At 43.0% G+C, this 19116-nt stretch overlaps 1 protein-coding gene and 1 long non-coding RNA gene across 15 annotated transcripts in view; one reads left to right on the forward strand and one right to left on the reverse strand.

Annotated features, from left to right (window-relative positions):
- LOC146862699 (uncharacterized) overlaps positions 1 to 19116 on the forward strand; it is an 89618-nt gene that overhangs the window by 49340 nt on the left and 21162 nt on the right. The window lies entirely within an intron of this gene.
- SORBS2 (sorbin and SH3 domain containing 2) overlaps positions 1 to 19116 on the reverse strand; it is a 665007-nt gene that overhangs the window by 1987 nt on the left and 643904 nt on the right. For all 14 annotated transcript variants that reach the window (XM_085641964.1, XM_085641952.1, XM_085641951.1 and 11 more), the window contains one exon: positions 17629 to 17735. In XM_085641964.1, coding sequence (XP_085498090.1) covers positions 17629 to 17735 — 107 coding nt within the window. The remainder of the gene's footprint in view (positions 1 to 17628; positions 17736 to 19116) is intronic.

The following is a 19116-nucleotide window of genomic DNA, read 5'->3' on the forward strand; positions in this document are numbered from 1 at the left end:
ATGTCGTAACCTTTACAAATGTAACCATATAATAATTGGCCGATATCTAAGCTACAAACAGATCGTTGCACATATACAGGCATCTTCAAGTACTTACCATTTGCCCACACAAGGTTCAATGCACTGTTATTTAAGTAGCTCATGTCTCCAACCCAAATGCTAGGCAATACAGGTTTTGTATTCTACCCCAGACCAGCCGCGGTCCGTTCAGGTAACAGTGGTGGGGCGGTGGGGCCGTGTAAGGGGGGATTCCGAGGGACGATGCCAAGGGAAAATTAAATAAATAAATAATTTTCCCTCAGCATCGTCCCTCGGAACCCTCCCTTACACGGCACCACCACCCCACCGCTGTTACCTGCAGGAACCGTGGCTGCTCCAAACACAGAAAGGAATGCATAGCTAGGCCAACTTGTCTAACTATGGTGTTCCTGTACATCAGGGAGATCACACAGAAATGCTGGCCTTTTGGACATGCCATGCAATTACAAAACAACCCCATTATCAGCATAGTTGTCAGCCCACTCAGTATGGTAGGTAGGTTGCTCACCCACTCACAGTTTCCTTAGGGTAGGCAGCATCAGTGTTTCAATGTGTGGATAGTGTGTTGTCTCAAACCGTTTTAAAATTACTTGCATGTGATGTTTCTGTGTTGTGTGACTGTGGACACCCCAAACCTATCGAAAACCTATGCATATCTAGAATTACTAAAACCAGAACAAATGCAGAACAAATATTTGGTCACAACTTCCTCACCGACATTTTCCTGTAAAAGGCAAGTATGACTCAAACTGTAAACGGCCCTGTTCCACATGGTCATCTGAAATCCCCAAAAAGATGGCATACAGAAGTCTGACACACATTCATCGATTTCTTAGATTTTACAGAACCTAAAAATGTATGTTGTTTTCTGTTTGTTACTCTGGTCCTGTAGAAAGCACATCGCCTACGAAAAATGCCCATAGTCAGCATTGCCAACCCCTGGATATTCTGGACAAGTACCCAGGTCAGGTTTGTTTTCCAGGAATTATGTCTGCCTACCTGAGAACTACAGCAAAACCAACATGGCCAGATTTATCAAGGCCTGCGTTGTCCTTGCGTCACACAAGGTGAAGCAAGGGCAACAAAAGCCCTTAAGTGAGATTCACTATGCCACACAGACCTACCTCGTGTGGCTATGCATAACATAGTACATCTGGAGTATTGCAAGGCAGCACAAATCCCTGCCCTGGAAAAGTGCACATGGATGGAGGGTGGTTGTTGTCACGCATCCACCCATGGGTTTTGGCGCATTCCCAGATTTACTGACACTATTAATCCTGGGAATGTGTCAAAATAGAACTCCTTCCTAGGGGAGGCCCAATGAGGAGAAATGTGTTTATTTCTCCTTGTTTTGTCCTCTTTCCATGTGTGCTGCATAGAGGATTACATTTGTGCAGAAAGGTGTCCCTTCCGGCACCAAAATAATCCGGTCTGCAACTCAGGCACCCTTGCACCAAGGAGAAAGGGTGCCTGATTTGGCGCTTGGCAGCCACTAGTGCGTCAGCGTAGAGAGAGAGCAGCACATTCCTGCCCTCTCCATTTGATGCAGTGCAGCCAGTTGTCTTGCTGCGTTGCACTGTGTCAAATATCGATAAGTTTGGCCCCGAGTACTTTTGATAAAAAACAGTAAAGATAACAGTTCTATCACTTTCTTGAGCCTTTAAATGCAAGTCTACAATATGTATTCTTGGCTGTGCTAAAAAAGCAGTTTAGCTTGATATATTTACTTCAAAGTTAAAGAGGTAAATGCTTGAATTTAGGAAACAAAAAAGACAACTTGCCACAAGTATATCAAAAGGGCAATTGACTGTCTTTCACCTCACATTTCTCACTTAATAAATCTTACCCTATGGTTAAGACATTTTGAGGTGTCAGATACAGCTACAATAGTAGGTAAATATAAGGATTAATGGCCCCGGCAACACCTGAGAATTACATCCAGCCAATATGCAGGTTTTAGAAAAAGATTAGAGCGCTTCATGAATGTTCGTTTTTCTTAATACTAGCTTTCCTTTGGTGTGTTTACCTTTGAAAACGCTCAGCCACCACAGGGGGCCATTCCAGAATTGTTTTCCGTTCTAAAGTCGGGGAGGGGACAGGTGGAAACATTTATCTTTAAGACAGTTGCAGAGTCTTTACATGACTCCTTCTAGACATGACAACTCCCTACTGCATAAAGAATGTTGTTCACGTGACCCTCACAATCCACTGATAAATTCCATCCATAGAAGTCATTAGATCCAAGGCAGCCTCGGATAGGCAAGGCGGGCAATGGTCCATCGGCCGATGGACCTCTGGCTAAGGCCAGTTGGTAGGCTGTTTTTTGGTTTACTAAGGACTCCCCCTCCCCCCCCCCCCCCCCCCAGCTGCACAGTGAGAGAAAGGCTGAAGTTACAGCCTTAACAAACATGACCCCATGCACGTGAAGTCAGGCCAGCGGGATAATGTCAGAGGCATAATGACAATGGGCTGCTCTGACTGTCACAGGATGCTTGCTTTTAGTCCAGGGAGGAACTGGCCTGGCAGTTTGGGCTGGACTGTTTCCATGAGGACTAGGGTCAAGACTGATTTACATGTGGCTGGGTCCAAACTGGGATGACATAGTGAGCAAAAGAACGATGGATTCAACCCAGATCTCTTGACTGAGGTGAGTGGTTGAAAAGTTTCAGTACTCCGTATATCATCTTGTTGTGTTTGCTATGTTCGCCCTAAGTGGCCGAGGGTATGCCTAGACGTGGGTGCCTTGCTCGCTGGGCCACTGGATTCAAGCTAGCCTAGCTGATATGGGGTGATACCATGAAACCGGTCCCAGGTTGCTTGTTTCCGGTCCCGGGAGGACCTGGCCTGGCAGTTCGGGTTAGACTGATCCCATGAGGAGCAGGGTCAAGACTGATTTACATTTGACTGGGTGAAAACTGGGGTGGCATAGTGAGCAAAAGAACAATGGATTCAACCCAGGTTTCTTGACTGGGGATGAGTGGTCGAAAAGTTTTAGTACTCCATACATCATCTTTTTGTGTTTGCTCCAACTGTCACAGCATGAAGTGTTGCAGGGATTCTGCACATACACAGAACTATGTGCAGGATTTTATGACCTTTGTGTATAGGGTCTAAGCCTTCCCACCACCTTAGTGCCCAAGAACCCTGGACCGACTAGCTATAGTGTCTCACTCGCTCTCTTACACACTCACAGAGAAGCAAATGATTGGACACCCCAGAACACAACACTCCTGACTCTCAGGAATCGCGGTAACAAGGCACAACCCTCTTGCCCGCACTCTTCTTTTTGTCCACAATAAAGTCTGACAGAGATACAAAACAGTTTAGAATATTTATTTGACCTATTGTGCTCTATAATGCAGTATACGTGCCAAAATAAGCAGAAAAATGCATAATACAAATACTGTCAGCATAGCAACAAGGCCGTATATCATGAAGGGTGATGTCATAATGAGAAGACAATAGAGAAGACAGTTTGGTCTAACCCCCTCCACTTGCTAGGAATAGGTATTATTATATAACAGAAGATCTCTGGGCTTTGTCAGCAGACCCCATACCTTAGTGCCTAGATGGTAGATCTACATCATAGGAACTGCATTGCTCTTCTCCCTGGAAAAGTCCCTCTCCAAGTGCGTTTTCTTCATGCGTGAATCCCCGTGATATCAAAATGCTAGTCTTCCATCTGCTGCATTGGTATATTGTGTCTAAGTGCTAGGGCCTGACCAGAACAGAACAACAAGGGCCATTGTTTATCGACCTTGCTCACAATGTTCAGTCTAAACGCCAGGAACAGGCAGAGAACAAACACAGTGAACAGTTCCCATGTAAAAGGCACGGACAGACTCATTGCAAAATAAAAGCAGTTAGCAACGTGTGCAAAGTTGAATCATGGCTGAAAGGCTCATGCTAACTTAGTGATGTTGACAATGCCCACACCGGCCACGTGACAGAGGTGTGGCTGCCCTGTGTCTCCCTCCAGGTGTGACAGAGGTGTGGCTGCCCTGTGTCTCCCTCCAGGTGTGACAGAGTCTGCAAGGAGCTGCTGATGGGAAGCCATTAGCACTTACTTTGCAGGAGACTTCAGCAGGGGAGTGGACTGGAGCATCGGGTGATGGGAGTTTGCGAGTGCCAGCTAGGGAGCTCCTCAGTTTATTTTTGTCCTCCTCCACTCCGTGCAACAGGCGGAGATAAATCAGTCTCTGCTCTTCTCCTTTGTCTGCCAGATATCAATTACTGCAGTCAACAGGGACAGGTTGTGGCCTTAGTTGACTTTGAAACTGGGAAATCAGGTTCAAGTCCCAGGACAGTTCAACATCCTGTGATTGTGAGCAAATCACTTAATCTACATGAACCTAAAAAAAAAAATATGATCCTCTGTAATGTTATGTGGTGCTCATGTAAAGTACTCCAATGCCTCTGGGCCTAGTTTGTGCTATATAAAACTGCATGTAAGGAAAGTGACACTATATTTGTTGTTTATTTTTGCATTTACACACTAACATCATTCCCTTTCTCAGAACATTCGTGTGATGCTAGCAGCCAGTATAACAAAAAACAGATGCACCTTTCACTAGTCTCTGAGCATTGGAGGCTCTCTCTTAAGTATTGCAAAACATAACATGAATATCATAAAAGCCCAGGGTGAGTGTAATAGGCAGTTCAGATCTGTACCATCTCCTGTTTCCCAGTGAACTAATCAAAAGATCCACGGCAAACGTATGGATAAAAAAACAATGGGGCTACAGGGAGTGCAGTATCGATCAGAACCAATGTTATTGAAGCTTCTAATGGATACTCTTCCTTCTGTACATTCTTTATCCTAGAACCATTCCCCAGCAACACCTAAATGTTTGTACGGAGAGTTGTTAGGAAGCCATATGACAGGAAGAAATGTTTGTGGGAGACAAAACCTTCTAAGAAGGCCCCACAACAGCAAAGATTTCTCAACTTGCCTTTAACCTACCTACCTTTTACACATGTGGTTTAAGCTAGAACTTACTATTAAGAAGTGTCTGCGGGTAACAGAAATACAGTAACACAAATAACAGAATAGAGAGAACAAAAATGTAATATCATGGCACATTTATTAATAAAAGTAAATGAGAGCTCAGATTATTATCAGACACAAAGTCTGAGCAAAACCAGCACATGGAAATGAAGGAAATGGTATTAGTGGAGATAATAACCATTCAACTTTTTGCACACATAGTGGTAAATACAGAAAAAAAAGCAACATTAAAGAGTCTTTTTGAGAAACAAATCTGACTATTCACTATGTGGGAGAGGGGTATACACCCTTTGATTTTATAGCCCCCAGTGCAAGGAAAGTTCATAGAGGCCAGAGAGATGCGGTAGGTGCATTTTTTTTTCTCAGTTGTGATGTTGAAGGGTTGTGAGGGTCTACAATGTGGTACTGTAACATGGTTTTTTGATGGCATGTTTGTAAGCTACTTTTGCCTTTTAGATTTAGCCCTCAGTTCATGGCAAGAAAAAGCAGGCACAGCTGAGAGTATCACTTTTGATCCTAAAACTATGAAGCCACCTACAGAATTCAAAGATTGCATCTCCCCACTGCAGCCAAAAAGGCAAAGCAAAAGCCTGACTATGCTACTGATCTGGTAGGTAAATTTCAAGCTGACTGGTCCAGTCCTGGTTCAATCAAACAGGACTTCAATATCCAGGCATCAAGTTCCTGAACTGCTTTAGAATGAACACATGAATAATTGATATCTATTGGTTCAACACAATATCACTGCCATCTTTACAGCACAATCAACTCAGTGGAATCTAATGAGATTGGCATTCAGGGCACTAAAATCTAGGACACCCAATGTGTTGGGACACTCAATATTTGGAAAAGAGTAACTCGCATCTTTTTTTATAATACCCCTGCCACTTAAGAATATTTCTTGCGGAACTGCAGGACAGGGCCATTTATGTCAATGCTGAGTCTGGTTCCACTAGGCTTGGGAACTTCCTGGAGAACTTTAGGGTACTTCACCTCCTTACAAAGACAATGGCTCTACTAGGGCAGAACCAGCGGTGCAAAGCTCACCTTCTCCGGGGATTTATATGATCATAAAGATTAACATATGGGAAGCTCCCAGATATGAAGTGAAAGGAGGAGGACCGAATATTTTGTTAAGATTTATTACCTCATGTCAAAATCTGATTTAGAAATGTTCTATCAGAAAGAAAAACCTCTAAATTGGGAAATGTAATATACGTTTTAATTGGTGAATTAGAAGTTCTGAATTAGGGAGTTCAGGTACATTAAGTCTGAAGGGACACTCTATGGAGGCTGGCATAGCCAAATCTATTTGGAGAACCTACTACTGGAAGATATGCCATTTTAATCCAGTGCCCTTTTCAAAGGACATGCAGTTTTACAGAAGCAGGCTTCTTTCATGTAATAGATATTTGACACTGTGTGTACAGCAGCATATCTGACCCCTGCTAGGTCTTCACCCATTACCTGTTTTTGAGTCATATGACGAAGGGTTTGTTATTTTTTTAACTAGACATCATGATGGCAAACACAATACATAAGCCTCAGTACTTAGCAGCTTAAACAAGCATTAGCAAAGCCAATAACTCTTGCTTTTTTGTTCTATTGTTTGCCAATGTTATTTGGTGATGCTTTGCAGCATTTGCAAAAAGCAACTAAAAAGCTTTTTATTGATGTTGTGGTGCAGCAGATAAAAACAAGCATTTGCATTGCAATCGGTCTCGCCTTTGGGACCTTATATGTATTTAGCTATGCAGCACATTAGCCTGGGTGCTGAAACATCTACTGTTCTTTAACATGGAAGGAAAGTAAGCACCAAACTGCTTGACAAGCCATGTATGGGAACACATGAGGAGAAATATTGCCTTTCAGCTAGAAATGGTATAGTCAAAAGCTCTGTTTTTAATATAAAAGCAGGGCCTTCGGTGGTCATATCACTGACAATACAAGATTTCAAAAAAATATTATTGTCTACGGGTGCTTGCGGAAGACAATTTCTATGGACTGGAATCTAGAGAATGCTAAAGTGATTCTGGTATTTTACTGACCTCTGCTGGTTGTTTTCTATCAAGAAAGTTAAATAGAGGCAGTTGCCACAAAGATAAAAAAACAGAAAATCCCTCAGCAGAAAGCAATTCTGGTATTTTACTGATCTATCCTCGTCGTTTTATATCAAGACAGTTAAATAGAGGCAGTTGAACAGAAAAAAGTCCCCAAGCGGAAGCAGACAAGTCCTAGGGCTGATCTCCAGAGCCACATATAAGTATATACTAAAGTATATACTAAAAAAATTATATATACTACAGTATATACTAAAGTATATACAAGAGGTCTCGAATGCTCGACCTAAAAATGTGTGTTGCTTTTGTGTGCATATCTGATGATGCACTCATGCGCATCTGTCACTATCATATGCATGCCTAGAGAATTATTGCAATTATGTTTGTTTATTTACCGACGAAGAAGGACATCATTTGAACTGGTACATTGAAATATTTTATTTACATTAGAGCACTTTTTGCACTGCAGGGCAGCCTGACAGAAAACGACAGGTGTTAGGCCCCTACACATTGAAAAATATATTTTATTTACATTGGAGCCCTTTTTGCACTGCAGAGTAGCCCGGCAGCAAATGGCAGCTGTTAGGCCCGTACAAAAAAAATATGTGTGGAGTGCCACAAGAGGTTCAGGAAGGAATGGAAGAGCTGGTTGTAGGAGCGGGGAGGGGGGGTTCAACGAGGAGTGAACAGGGGGCGATGGAGCAATGGAAGTGCTGGGCCTGGTGAGTTAAAAAAAAAAAAAAAAAAGGTAAATTAGAAAAGCCAGGGATGGGTGGGGTAAGCAATTGATAAGCTTGAAGGGGGCGGAGTGCATGGGAAGGGTGGTGCTTGCGGGGAGCAGCACACTAGGGGGCGAGCTACAAAACAAATACACTCTCATAGAGTGCTGAAAGAAAAAGAAAAAAAGTTGGCTCGTGAATGTGAGGAGTGAGGGACAAACAGAAAAATAAGAAGAAAGCAAATGAGAGCCACAATAAAGCAAAACAATTGTAAGCAATGGGCGATTAAAAAAACCACAGTAAGTTTTTGGTATGATTCACAAGAGGTCTTTTGCACATAGACAGCTAAAAGCTGCTGGTGGGTGAGACGGATACATTTCCTACAGAGGCCTCAAATAACAAAAAAGAAAAAGCTACCCAGAGATATGCTGACCTACTACTCAGAGTCTGCCCTAGCTATGCTGACCTTCTACGCATGCAAACAAAGTCTGCCCTAGCTATGCGGACCTACTACTCATGCAAACAAAGTCTGCCCTAGCTATGCTGACCTACTACTCATGCAAACAAAGTCTGCCCTAGCTATGCGGACCTACTACTCATGCAAACAAAGTCTGCCCCAGCTGTGCTGACCTGCTACTCATGAAAACAAAGTCTGCCCTAGCTATGTGGACCTACTACTCATGCAAACAAAGTCTGCCCTAGCTATGCGGACTTACGACTCATGCAAACAAAGTCTGCCCTAGCTATGCTGACCTTCTACGCATGCAAACAAAGTCTGTCCTAGCTATGCGGACTTACGACTCATGCAAACAAAGTCTGCTCTAGCTATGCGGACCTACTACTCATGCAAACAAAGTCTGCCCTAGCTATGCTGAGCTACTACTCATGCAAACAAAGTCTGCTCTAGCTATGCGGACCTACTACTCATGCAAACAAAGTCTGCCCTAGCTATGCATTTAGGTAATCATGTTTTGTGAAAGCTATTTCTCAAAGAATTAAACATAATCTCATCAGGTGGAGTCTACTTGGCTGCCTTGTACCACTCTCTATAGGATGATACAACCCAAAATAATATGGTCACCAATTTAACAGCCATGCTATAAAAACACACAGCAGTCTGTTCATTCTATATTCATCACATTTCAAAACGTACTAGCCTAGAAGCTCATAATGAGTGGCCCGGCTGAGGTAGTTATCTCACCATGTTAAATTCGATACTCGTTGGTGCAGAATTTAGAAAATACAATAAGTATCTCAAATTATGTATTTCACCATTGAAAATGGGGAAAGACAAGTGGATTTTGTGCCTTTCACACCAAATTCTATATATCTTGAAATGTAACAAGCATTTCACCAGGTATATTTTAGCAGCTTTTACCTGCAAAATTTACTGTGGAAAAATACAGGGGATACAGTAATCACTGAAAAACCTCTAATTCTTATCCCAATGTAATTAGAAAAATGATCGTACAGGGAACAAAATTAACTATGACCACTAGTAATGAGAGACTTACGGTCCTATTAGGGGACAAAACCTATGACCCAGTCCTGAGGCGGAAGCCGGGAGCTGGAGGTACTCTTGGATAGTTCTGTCTTTTAAAAAACTGCTAATTTCGTTCTTTTTGTGTGGTGTCACTGTTGTCTTGTGTTTTTAAATAACACGCACTCAAGCGCTTCCTCTGCCTTCGGCGCACAGCTGATTGAGAGCTGCCACGCCCTTCCTTGCGCTTCTCAGCTGCCGCCAGCATCCCAGGTGTGCGCGCTGACTCTGCCCCCTTTCAGGCCACGCCCCCTGCTGCCTGTACTTAAACCGCCGATTCCTGGCGATCTCAGACAAAACCTATGACCCAGTCCTGAGGCGGAAGCCGGGAGCTGGAGGTACTCTTGGATAGTTCTGTCTTTTAAAAAACTGCTAATTTCGTTCTTTTTGTGTGGTGTCACTGTTGTCTTGTGTTTTTAAATAACACGCACTCAAGCGCTTCCTCTGCCTTCGGCGCACAGCTGATTGAGAGCTGCCACGCCCTTCCTTGCGCTTCTCAGCTGCCGCCAGCATCCCAGGTGTGCGCGCTGACTCCGCCCCCTTTCAGGCCACGCCCTCTTCCTTACCTAGATATGTGCCAGTACAGGAAGCGCAGCGGACGAGCGCAGCGGGAGCGCCGTTTGCGCGCCGAAGGCGCGCCAAAGGCAAGCCCGTCTGGGCCCGTCCGGCCCCGGACGGCCCTAGGCCCCGTTACTCCGCCGGGTGGCCCTCAGGACCGAGTGACGTATACAGCAGATACATTGCGCTCCCTTCGACCTAAGAACATCCTTACCTGCCACCACACGCTCACCGCAGGTAATGCTTTCTCGTTCTGTCCTCGATGCAATCCGACTCCCCCACTGAAATCTTCCACACTCCCCCTGAAGTTGGGACTTTTTAACTGCCGTTCCCTCCCCAAACATGCTACCGAAGTAAACCTTTTGATTCAGAATCAGGATCTTGACCTACTGTTTTTAACGGAAACATGGCTATCAGATAACACCGACCCTGACGTCATCACGGCCCTACCCACTGGATACTTCTGCCAAGCTTTAAATAGACCTAAAGGGAGAGGAGGCGGGGTAGCTATAATTCACAGGGAACAACTCACCTGTAGGATGGCTAACGCTGGTATTGAGGACTGCGAGAGCGGCCAATTCTCCATCCAAATCTCCTCATCCCTTTCCCTGGCAGGGCTATTGATCTATCGCCCCCCAGGAGCCCCAGGCAATTTTATCAATTCCATATTCGAATCTGTATCACAATTAGCTTCCTCCACCTCCAACTTCCTTATACTAGGTGACCTGAATTTCCACTTCCTAGACCCCACGGATCGAGTAGCCTCGGATATCAGACACGACTTAACATCTTTAAAGATACATCTAGTGAACAACGAGCCTACCCATGAGAAGGGCCAGCTACTGGACCCTATTCTCACCAATATAGCAGCGGTGACCACCAACCTACCTGTGATTTTACCATGGACGGACCATTTTCTGGTCCCTTTTTCCTGGGAAATCCCCAAACCTACTCTCCCAACCCCTAAAACCCAGGTTACCGACCGACAATGGCGCAAATTGTCTCCGGAGAAATGGGCTGCTTCTCTTGCAGACTCCATTCCCGAGCTCTCCTTTGACCCCAACACGGCTGACAAACAATTTTGTGATTGGATCACCTTGTCCCTTGACACGATGCTTCCGAAAACCACGACCCTTAAACAGCCCAAGAGAATTTCCCCCGCTTTATGGTATACTCCAGACCTTAAAGCTCTGCGCCAAGAGTGTAAAAAAACCGAACGCGCTTGGAGACGTGAAAAATCAGGAACCAATAAAAACACCTACTCTACTTCTCTTCTAAACTACAAAATCGCCATTCGCAAAACCAAAAGCGCGTTTTATCAGAAGAGATTAGAAAAAGCGGGATGCTCCAGTAAGGAAGCATACGCCATCCTTAAAGAGCTCTCAAAACCCCCAGAACAAGGACTGGGACCTCCTTCCGATCCTAAAGGAGACCAGGAGAAATGCCAAAAATTGGCTAACTTCTTCCATGACAAAATTCGACTTATTCTGGACACAATTCCTCCTTCGAGCCCAGGGGACGAAACTGTCTCCCAATACACTACATCGTCTACTTGTCTGTCCACATGGGGCCAGGTCACAATAGACGAGGTGAGAAATACGCTCAACTCCATGAAGAGCGGCTCCCCTAGGGACCCTGCTCCTCTTCGGATCCTTAAGGAGGTAGCCCCCACTATCATCCCCTCCCTTACTCATCTGATTAATACCTCACTCCAACAAGGAGTCGTACCCTCGAGCTGGAAGAAAGCTGTGGTAAAAGCCCTACTGAAGAAACCTTCTCTCGATCCTGAGAATCTGGCGAACTACAGGCCCATTTCCCTACTCCCAGGAGTCAGCAAGATCGCGGAAAAATTAGTCAACAGGAAACTCTCGCAGTTTCTAGAGGCCAATAACAAACTAAAAAGTTCCCAGACGGGCTTCCGACCAGGGCAGGGCACGGACATCGCCCTCCTGGCAGCGGTAGAGGAGGCCAGAGCGCTATTGGATGGGGGAGGATCAGTGGCAGTGATCCTCCTCGACCTTAGCGCGGCGTTCGATACCGTCGACCATCAACTCCTTATCGAAAGACTGGCTAGGGTTGGAGTAGAAGGTACAGCCCTATCCTGGCTGTCATCTTTCCTGGCCCAACGGTCCTATCAGATTTGGGAGAAGAACGCCCGCTCCTCCGAAATGCCCCTCCAATGTGGGGTGCCTCAGGGCTCTTCCCTGAGCCCCACATTATTTAATATCTATATGTCCACATTGGAGGAGGTTATCACCCCATTCGGAGTGAGCGTCGTCAGCTATGCTGACGACACACAACTAGTGGTGTCTTTGTCCCATCCCAAACAACAGAAAGCTGATCTCTTCAACTGTCTTACGCAGGTTCATCGTTGGATGAATAGATCAGCCCTAAAACTAAATGGGACAAAAACGGAGGTCCTTATACTTGGCCCAAAAGGAACCTCACTCCCCCTGGATAGTTGGCCAGCCTGTCTAGGTCCCCTCCCTGACCCAAAAATAGAGGTGAAAAGCTTGGGAGTATGGATCGACTCCGATCTCTCATTTATTCCGCAAGCAAAGAAGGTAGCAGGGACCTGCTTCGGTCTTCTAAAATCTTTGAGGAAAGTCCTGCCCCTTCTTCCCCCTAAACCCCAACAACTGCTAATCCAAGGTCTCATAATATCGAGACTAGATTACAGTAACGTGATTTATCTGGGCGCTCCCGAAGCGACCCTTAATAAATTGCAGAGAATTCAGAACACTGCTGCCCGGATCATCACAAACACCCCGGCCAGATCATCTGCTAAACCCGCTCTCAAACTTCTCCATTGGCTCCCCATAAGGGAGAGAGTCAAATTCAAGGCCTTGTGCCTGGTACACAAAACATTGCATAACCAAGGCCCCCCAATCCTCAGCAATTTTATCACCCCTTACACTACCACTAGATCCCTTCGTTCTAACGCAGAAAACTTTATCAATACCCCGAGATTCAGGAAAGCCCGATCAGGAGGAAGACGCTTCTCGGTACAAGCTGCCCGTCTTTGGAACTCACTCCCCCATGACTTACGTCTTGAACCACAATATCTGCGCTTCAGGAAGCTGCTAAAAACTCATCTCTTTCCCTAGCTTCCATGCCCCCTCCCTGTTTTGATTTCTCACCCTTCCTCTCTTTTGCTCTTAGCTCCCGGGCCTCAGACTTGTTGAATCAGGGTTGTTAGCGCTGGGATACCTCCGGGTGACTATGCGCTTTATAAAAATAAATAATAATAATAATAATAATAATAATAATAATAATAATAATAATAATAATAATATATGCACCCTTCCTCGGTCTGTAGTGGGTGTGGCAGCGAAGCGAAAGTAGGCTACTGCAAATACGGTTTATTGGTTTTTTTAAAGATACATTTGGGAGAGAATATTGTTGGAGGTATATGTGTGCACTAGAGAGTGCCTGAAGTTGAGGACTGAAATCTATTAAACATTAGCCAGTGGCATTTTGCAATTTTCCCTCATTCATGGTAGCAACAAATGCACTCATACATTAGTCATGCTTTCTTTACTTTGATGATCAATAAATGGAAGAGCTTCCATAACAGAGAGCTAAAAAGAACCAGCTGTTCTTCCAGCCCCAGTAATTCTGTATTTCCATAGAGGCACATGACAATTCATATTTCTGTATGTACAGAACTGATCGAGCTTGCTTGTGTTGGGCACTAGTACCCAAGAAACTGGACAGTAATTGTGATGGCAAGTGCACTAACACCCAAAAAACAATACTCATTGCACATATTTATAAGTAGGGCTCCCGGTTTTATGGTATTTATTCTTGTGACATTTCTGTCTGTATGCACCCATATTTATTTTTAGCTAATTTTATCTGTACTTATCTATATTTATTTTGGATTTTGTGAAAAAATTAAGGAGAAACTAGTATATTTCCACATTTATTTAAACAATAAGTGTATGCTCTTAATTGAATGGCTGACAGGTTTCAATGACATGAACACCCACATATAATAAACCAATACACTTACATGAAAACATGAACATTTTAGTGTTAGCTTGGTGCATAACTGCTGCTATTTAAACCTCATTACTAAAACTCCTTTTTGTATCCCTATTACCTGTCAAGCTATTGGCCTGACCGTAATTTAGAATCATTCCCAAAAATAGTTTCCGTTTTTATCCACATTTAAAAATAAATACAGACAGGAAAACAACGTTTTTCTGTCTGTATTTATCTGTAAAACAAGGAAAACAGGGACCCTTATTTATAAGGAACAAACACTGGTGAAGGCCATTCTTAAACTTGTGCCCTACAGATAAAATGCTTGCAAGAAAGTGCCAATTCATGCTGAGCCATTGTGGTGCCCAAACTCTCTCACCACTTTGGGCAGGATAGTTCGTTTCACTGTCATCGTCAGGTGGCCTTATACACTTGTATCTTGCACGAGTCATGGGGATTGCCTCTTCTTCAGAATGTCCTTCACCAGAAAATCTCACCACTCAAAAGCTATGCCTGCAACTGTAAACTGTTCTTGCCTAGCGGGAACAGCCTGTCCTACAGTGAAAAGCATAGGAAGAAAGATTGAAATTGTGAACTTCTCCAGATTAAGGAAAGGGAGATCTGCGTACCACTCTCATGGGTCATTGCAGCGTCATCAGGATAATGGCTTTCCAAAGTTCAATGTATCATTTGATAACTGCATGCTTAATCAGACAATATGGTATTGCAAAAAAGGAAGAACATTGTAGATTTTGTGTTTCAGTGAGTTTGAAAATCATCCACCTCTTAATACTCTACATCTTAAAATGTTAGGAAACCACACAAAACAGCAAGCTTCATATGTGATGATTTCTGGAAAATAGGTGAGTTTATGTGCCAAATCCGCAACATGGATGGAAATGATCTTTAGATTTGCCCATTTGTCAAATGTGAACATTCCTGTTTGCACATTAATTGACCCACTATCCTACATTTTTTGATACATTGTATGGAAGTGATGTGGACCCTGTCAATCCTTTTCCGATTGCCACACTTTGTTATGGTCTTGTCTTTTACAGTCCAGTCAAAGGCCACTAACACTGAGATCTTCTATTAGAGCCCACTTCCTAACAAGGATGTGTTTGGCATCACTTGAGCCTGACAATAAGGAAAGGACAAATTCTATTCGTTCAACATATTCTCGCCCTGTGTTCATCAGGTCAAATTCTGGCGCACATACTTTCTCGAAAGCACATTTTTCAGTTGTTCCAAATGCAGTAACCGCTAAGGGCCCAGTTCAAAAAGATTTGGTGAGACATACTCTGGTAGGACTTCTGGATTCCAGAAGTAAGTCAGCAGTTCTAAGCCAAAAGTACCTCAAGAGTTAGTTACAATTATGCACACACCAATCTTTGTGATTCAGGGTCTAATACTGTAATTGCTACTGAGGTCTTGTTCTTCCAGCTGTAGAATACAGGACAGTAGAAGATTAACTCAATTAAGTCAAGTTTGTCTATATGAAAACAACTTTGATTTATGTTGCAGAGTAGATTCTCAATGGAGTTGGAAAGGCCTTGTTTAAAAACATTCCAAACACCATTCAAATAACCTGAATTATAACCTGATATAAAGCACTAACTTTAGTTTTGGGTGGTATAAAGAGAATCTCAACACAGGAAAATGACTCTAGTATTGAGAAGTCATTTTGGAACCCTTTTCTCTGCATAGGAAGAGCTGTACTTTCTTTAGCCTAATATATTCCTTGAAGTGCCAACAACAGGGCAAATGGACGGCATCTGAATCTAAAGAAATTGCCAGCTACCACAAAATATAAGCACCATCTGTGTGCTGGAAGAAAGAAGATGTGGGAATAGGTCTTGTGCATGTTTATGAAGACCGTCCAACCATCTCCCTTCATTGCTGTAGGAGCCTGCACCATCGCAACATGCTAATATTTTTGTAAACTCATAAATTTAATACAGGTCAACTTCCACTTTGAAAATGAGAAGATATAAGGGAAGAATTCTGTATGCCATTCTGCCAGAGGTATCTTTTGAATTGCCTCTTTTTAGTAATATTTGACACCTATTTTGTATTAACCTTTCTCTTCAGTTCTCTCGTTTTAATGTAAGATTAAAAAAAAAACTCACAGATATTGCTAAAAACTTGGGTGTACCCCTTCCTTTCGATCTGGAGAAAATATTGGTATGACCATCAACCTAGTACAGGTATACAATGGTATAAAGTGTTATAAAAGTGATTTTTGCCTGCACTGAAGGAGTTTCATATGTTACCTGTCTCTATAGAGTCTATTATATGGAAACTGCCTCTGAAAATTCTGGCCCCTACCAAATCTTGGTCATGGTTGAGGGGCTGGAAGCACTAACTGTTAATGCTGTGCATATGAAATAACACTCAGCTGTAGCATCAGTATAAGTGTCTAAGCTTTACAAGCCTCAATCTGTGAAGCCTTAGCAAGTACCAATAGAGCTGATTGGGCAACCAGAAATACCAACTCTCCCTCACCCTAATCAAGTATATATTCAAAGGTGCTCCTGGATTTGCTTCTCCAACTATTTGCTCTGCTCTCCCTTGTCCTCTGGGTTATGTTGGTGGAATGTCTAAGTCTGGATGGTTGGGAATCGCTTGAGGCCGAGTTCTTTTCAATGTTTATGTTTTATCAACTCTGTTCTCATTGACCGCCTAAGCGACTGTGATGGGAGTCATTCCCACACAAATGGAGAAAGTGAGCTTATTCCTCACTCATACAGGACTCTAATGGGAAAAATATGTTCTGGTCATTAATGGCATTCCTGTAGAGTGGTGAGCCTTTCACCTTGAATTTTTGGTGAAATCCCAAGACTCACAGAGCATCTGTTTTTGACAAAACCATCATGCACCATTTGAACCATGAAGGAATGCTACTCCTTACAGAAGCAACAAACAACAAAAATGGCTAGTAAACTTGATGTTGCATGAATGTTGAAACCTCCACCTTAGAGCATTTTGGAAATGGAAAAAGAAACTGAGAACACTGGAAGAAATAGTGCCACTTAACCACAAAGATTGCATCTAGAAGGCATTGTGGATGCCCCTGTGACACCTTAGGAATTAAGAGACAGGATGTAAAAGAAACCCTGGTCCTAGCTTGCGGATGGACTGTGCTAAAGATACAAAATCTGTAGCTGCATTGGTATTCCTTAGAACAAACATTTTGTAATGATCTTTTTGCAAGGAGATACCTCTGTCATCACTCGTGTATATTACCCTATGGATCGCATTATGTACATGTATTTATTTTTATTTTGAATAAAGAGTTTTAAATAGTGTTCACTATGCTCATTGGCGTTGGAGTGATATATACATGTTGGATAAAGTTATACACTGAAGATAAAACAATAGCTTGGAATTTCTTTTAAAAAAGTAGGTGAAAACCACATAGTGAATAATGACATAAGGTATCAAGAAAAAACAGCTACTCCAACATGCAGTGTGGAATTAAGGTAAATGGATAAATCCATTTTTATTTTTTTTGCTGTTGAGAGTGGAGTTATATGAAAAAAAGAAATCACAACTCGCTAATGTCCTTAGAGCATTAAACTCTCTTACTTCAGAAGGTTTTGAGTTCCGCCACAAATACGTTCAGAATAGCAAATTTCGTCACAGAGTGCTCACTCTGTTATGTTAAACATACTGCCCAAGTGTCTCTCAATGAATGTACTAAAAGAGTAGACATACCCACAAACCATCCATCATCACATTTCTCCATAACATCAATGACGTCACCCTCTCTCAGCTCCAATTCATCTTCATTCCGTGGGCTGTAGTTATACAGAGCCTGAAATCTTAATAAAAAAAGGAGTTGTGTTACAACTTACACCAAACGACAAGCATAAACTCAATTGGGTAGAAAAGAAAGACTATGTAAACTATGGGGCCTATTCACAAAGGCAAATTTAAATGTGTAGGTTTACTCACATATAACCTTACAACTGCACTTAGTAGTAACCTTGCATCACTCTGTTAGTATTTATTTCTAAGTATAAAATTACTACTAGGGGCAGATATAAAATTATATGTTTAGTAAATAATTAAATAAATAAAAGATAATAATTTAGAATATAATTAATATTATTTTTTTATTTATTTTTATTGTTTTTTGGGACATACAAAACAGCATATACAACATTATTCATACTGGAATTATAAAGTAGCAACGGTATGGTCGGCCAAGACGGCAAACGCAACATATTCGTGGTCATATAGAATCATCAAAATAATCTATAACCTCTATTGGGGTCTGAAGGCAAACAGGCAGTGGAGGCCCAGGAAGTTGTACATACACTGTATTTCAGATGTATTATCCTCCATGTCTATGTCACAGTATTCCACCCATGGGGCCTGTGTCTTACGGAATTGTCTCGGGCACCCTTGCACCCTGTATGTGACTTTTTCTGCTGCCATATAAAGATCCATTGCCCTTATCCATTCCATAAGGGTCAGCAGCTCCAACGCCCCCACTTCCTGGCCACTTCCCTCTTAGCTACTGTCAATCTTCAGTTGGAAAAGAGGAGTTTGGTCCTGGGGAGGTCTATGTCTGTCAGCACGCCCAGGACTACATATTTGGGATATGCGGGTATGGTGTCCTTAAGTATTTTCCCAAGTTCTCCTAGTATGCCTTTCCAGTATTCCTGTATACTAGAACACTCCCATAATGTGTGAATAAATGATCCCCGTTCTATTTTACAGCGGAGACAGTGCAGGGAGCCCGCCCTACCCATTCTGTGAAGATGGGCCCTGTCGTAATACGCCGGTGAAGGATCTTATATTGCATCAGTTGTAGCACGGACTTAATTGCAGTTTCTCTGGGATACTTCAGGGCAGCATTCCAGTCTGTGTCATCAAAGTCTCCCACCTTGATTACCCATCTATCCTGCAGATTCTGTAAACTGTCAGGCATATTGTTAGTAATCTTTTTATAAGTCCAGGAAATGGCCTTATACTCCAGTTCACCCTGGAGCAACCTCCCTTCTAGAGGGGCATATTCCGGGAGATCCCTACTGTCTATTCTCTCTGCCTGCCAAGCGTGTCTAAATTGCTTTTATTGAAAATATTGCATTTTGTTTAATTGGGCCTCCCTCCATAATTGGGCAAACAAGATTAGGGTCCCCTCCACCAGGACGTCTCCAACCCTGGAGATACCTATTGTATCCCACACTGTAAAGC

Source organism: Triturus cristatus, chromosome 2_2 (assembly GCF_964204655.1).
Source record: "Triturus cristatus chromosome 2_2, aTriCri1.1, whole genome shotgun sequence".
NCBI lineage: Eukaryota > Metazoa > Chordata > Amphibia > Caudata > Salamandridae > Triturus > Triturus cristatus.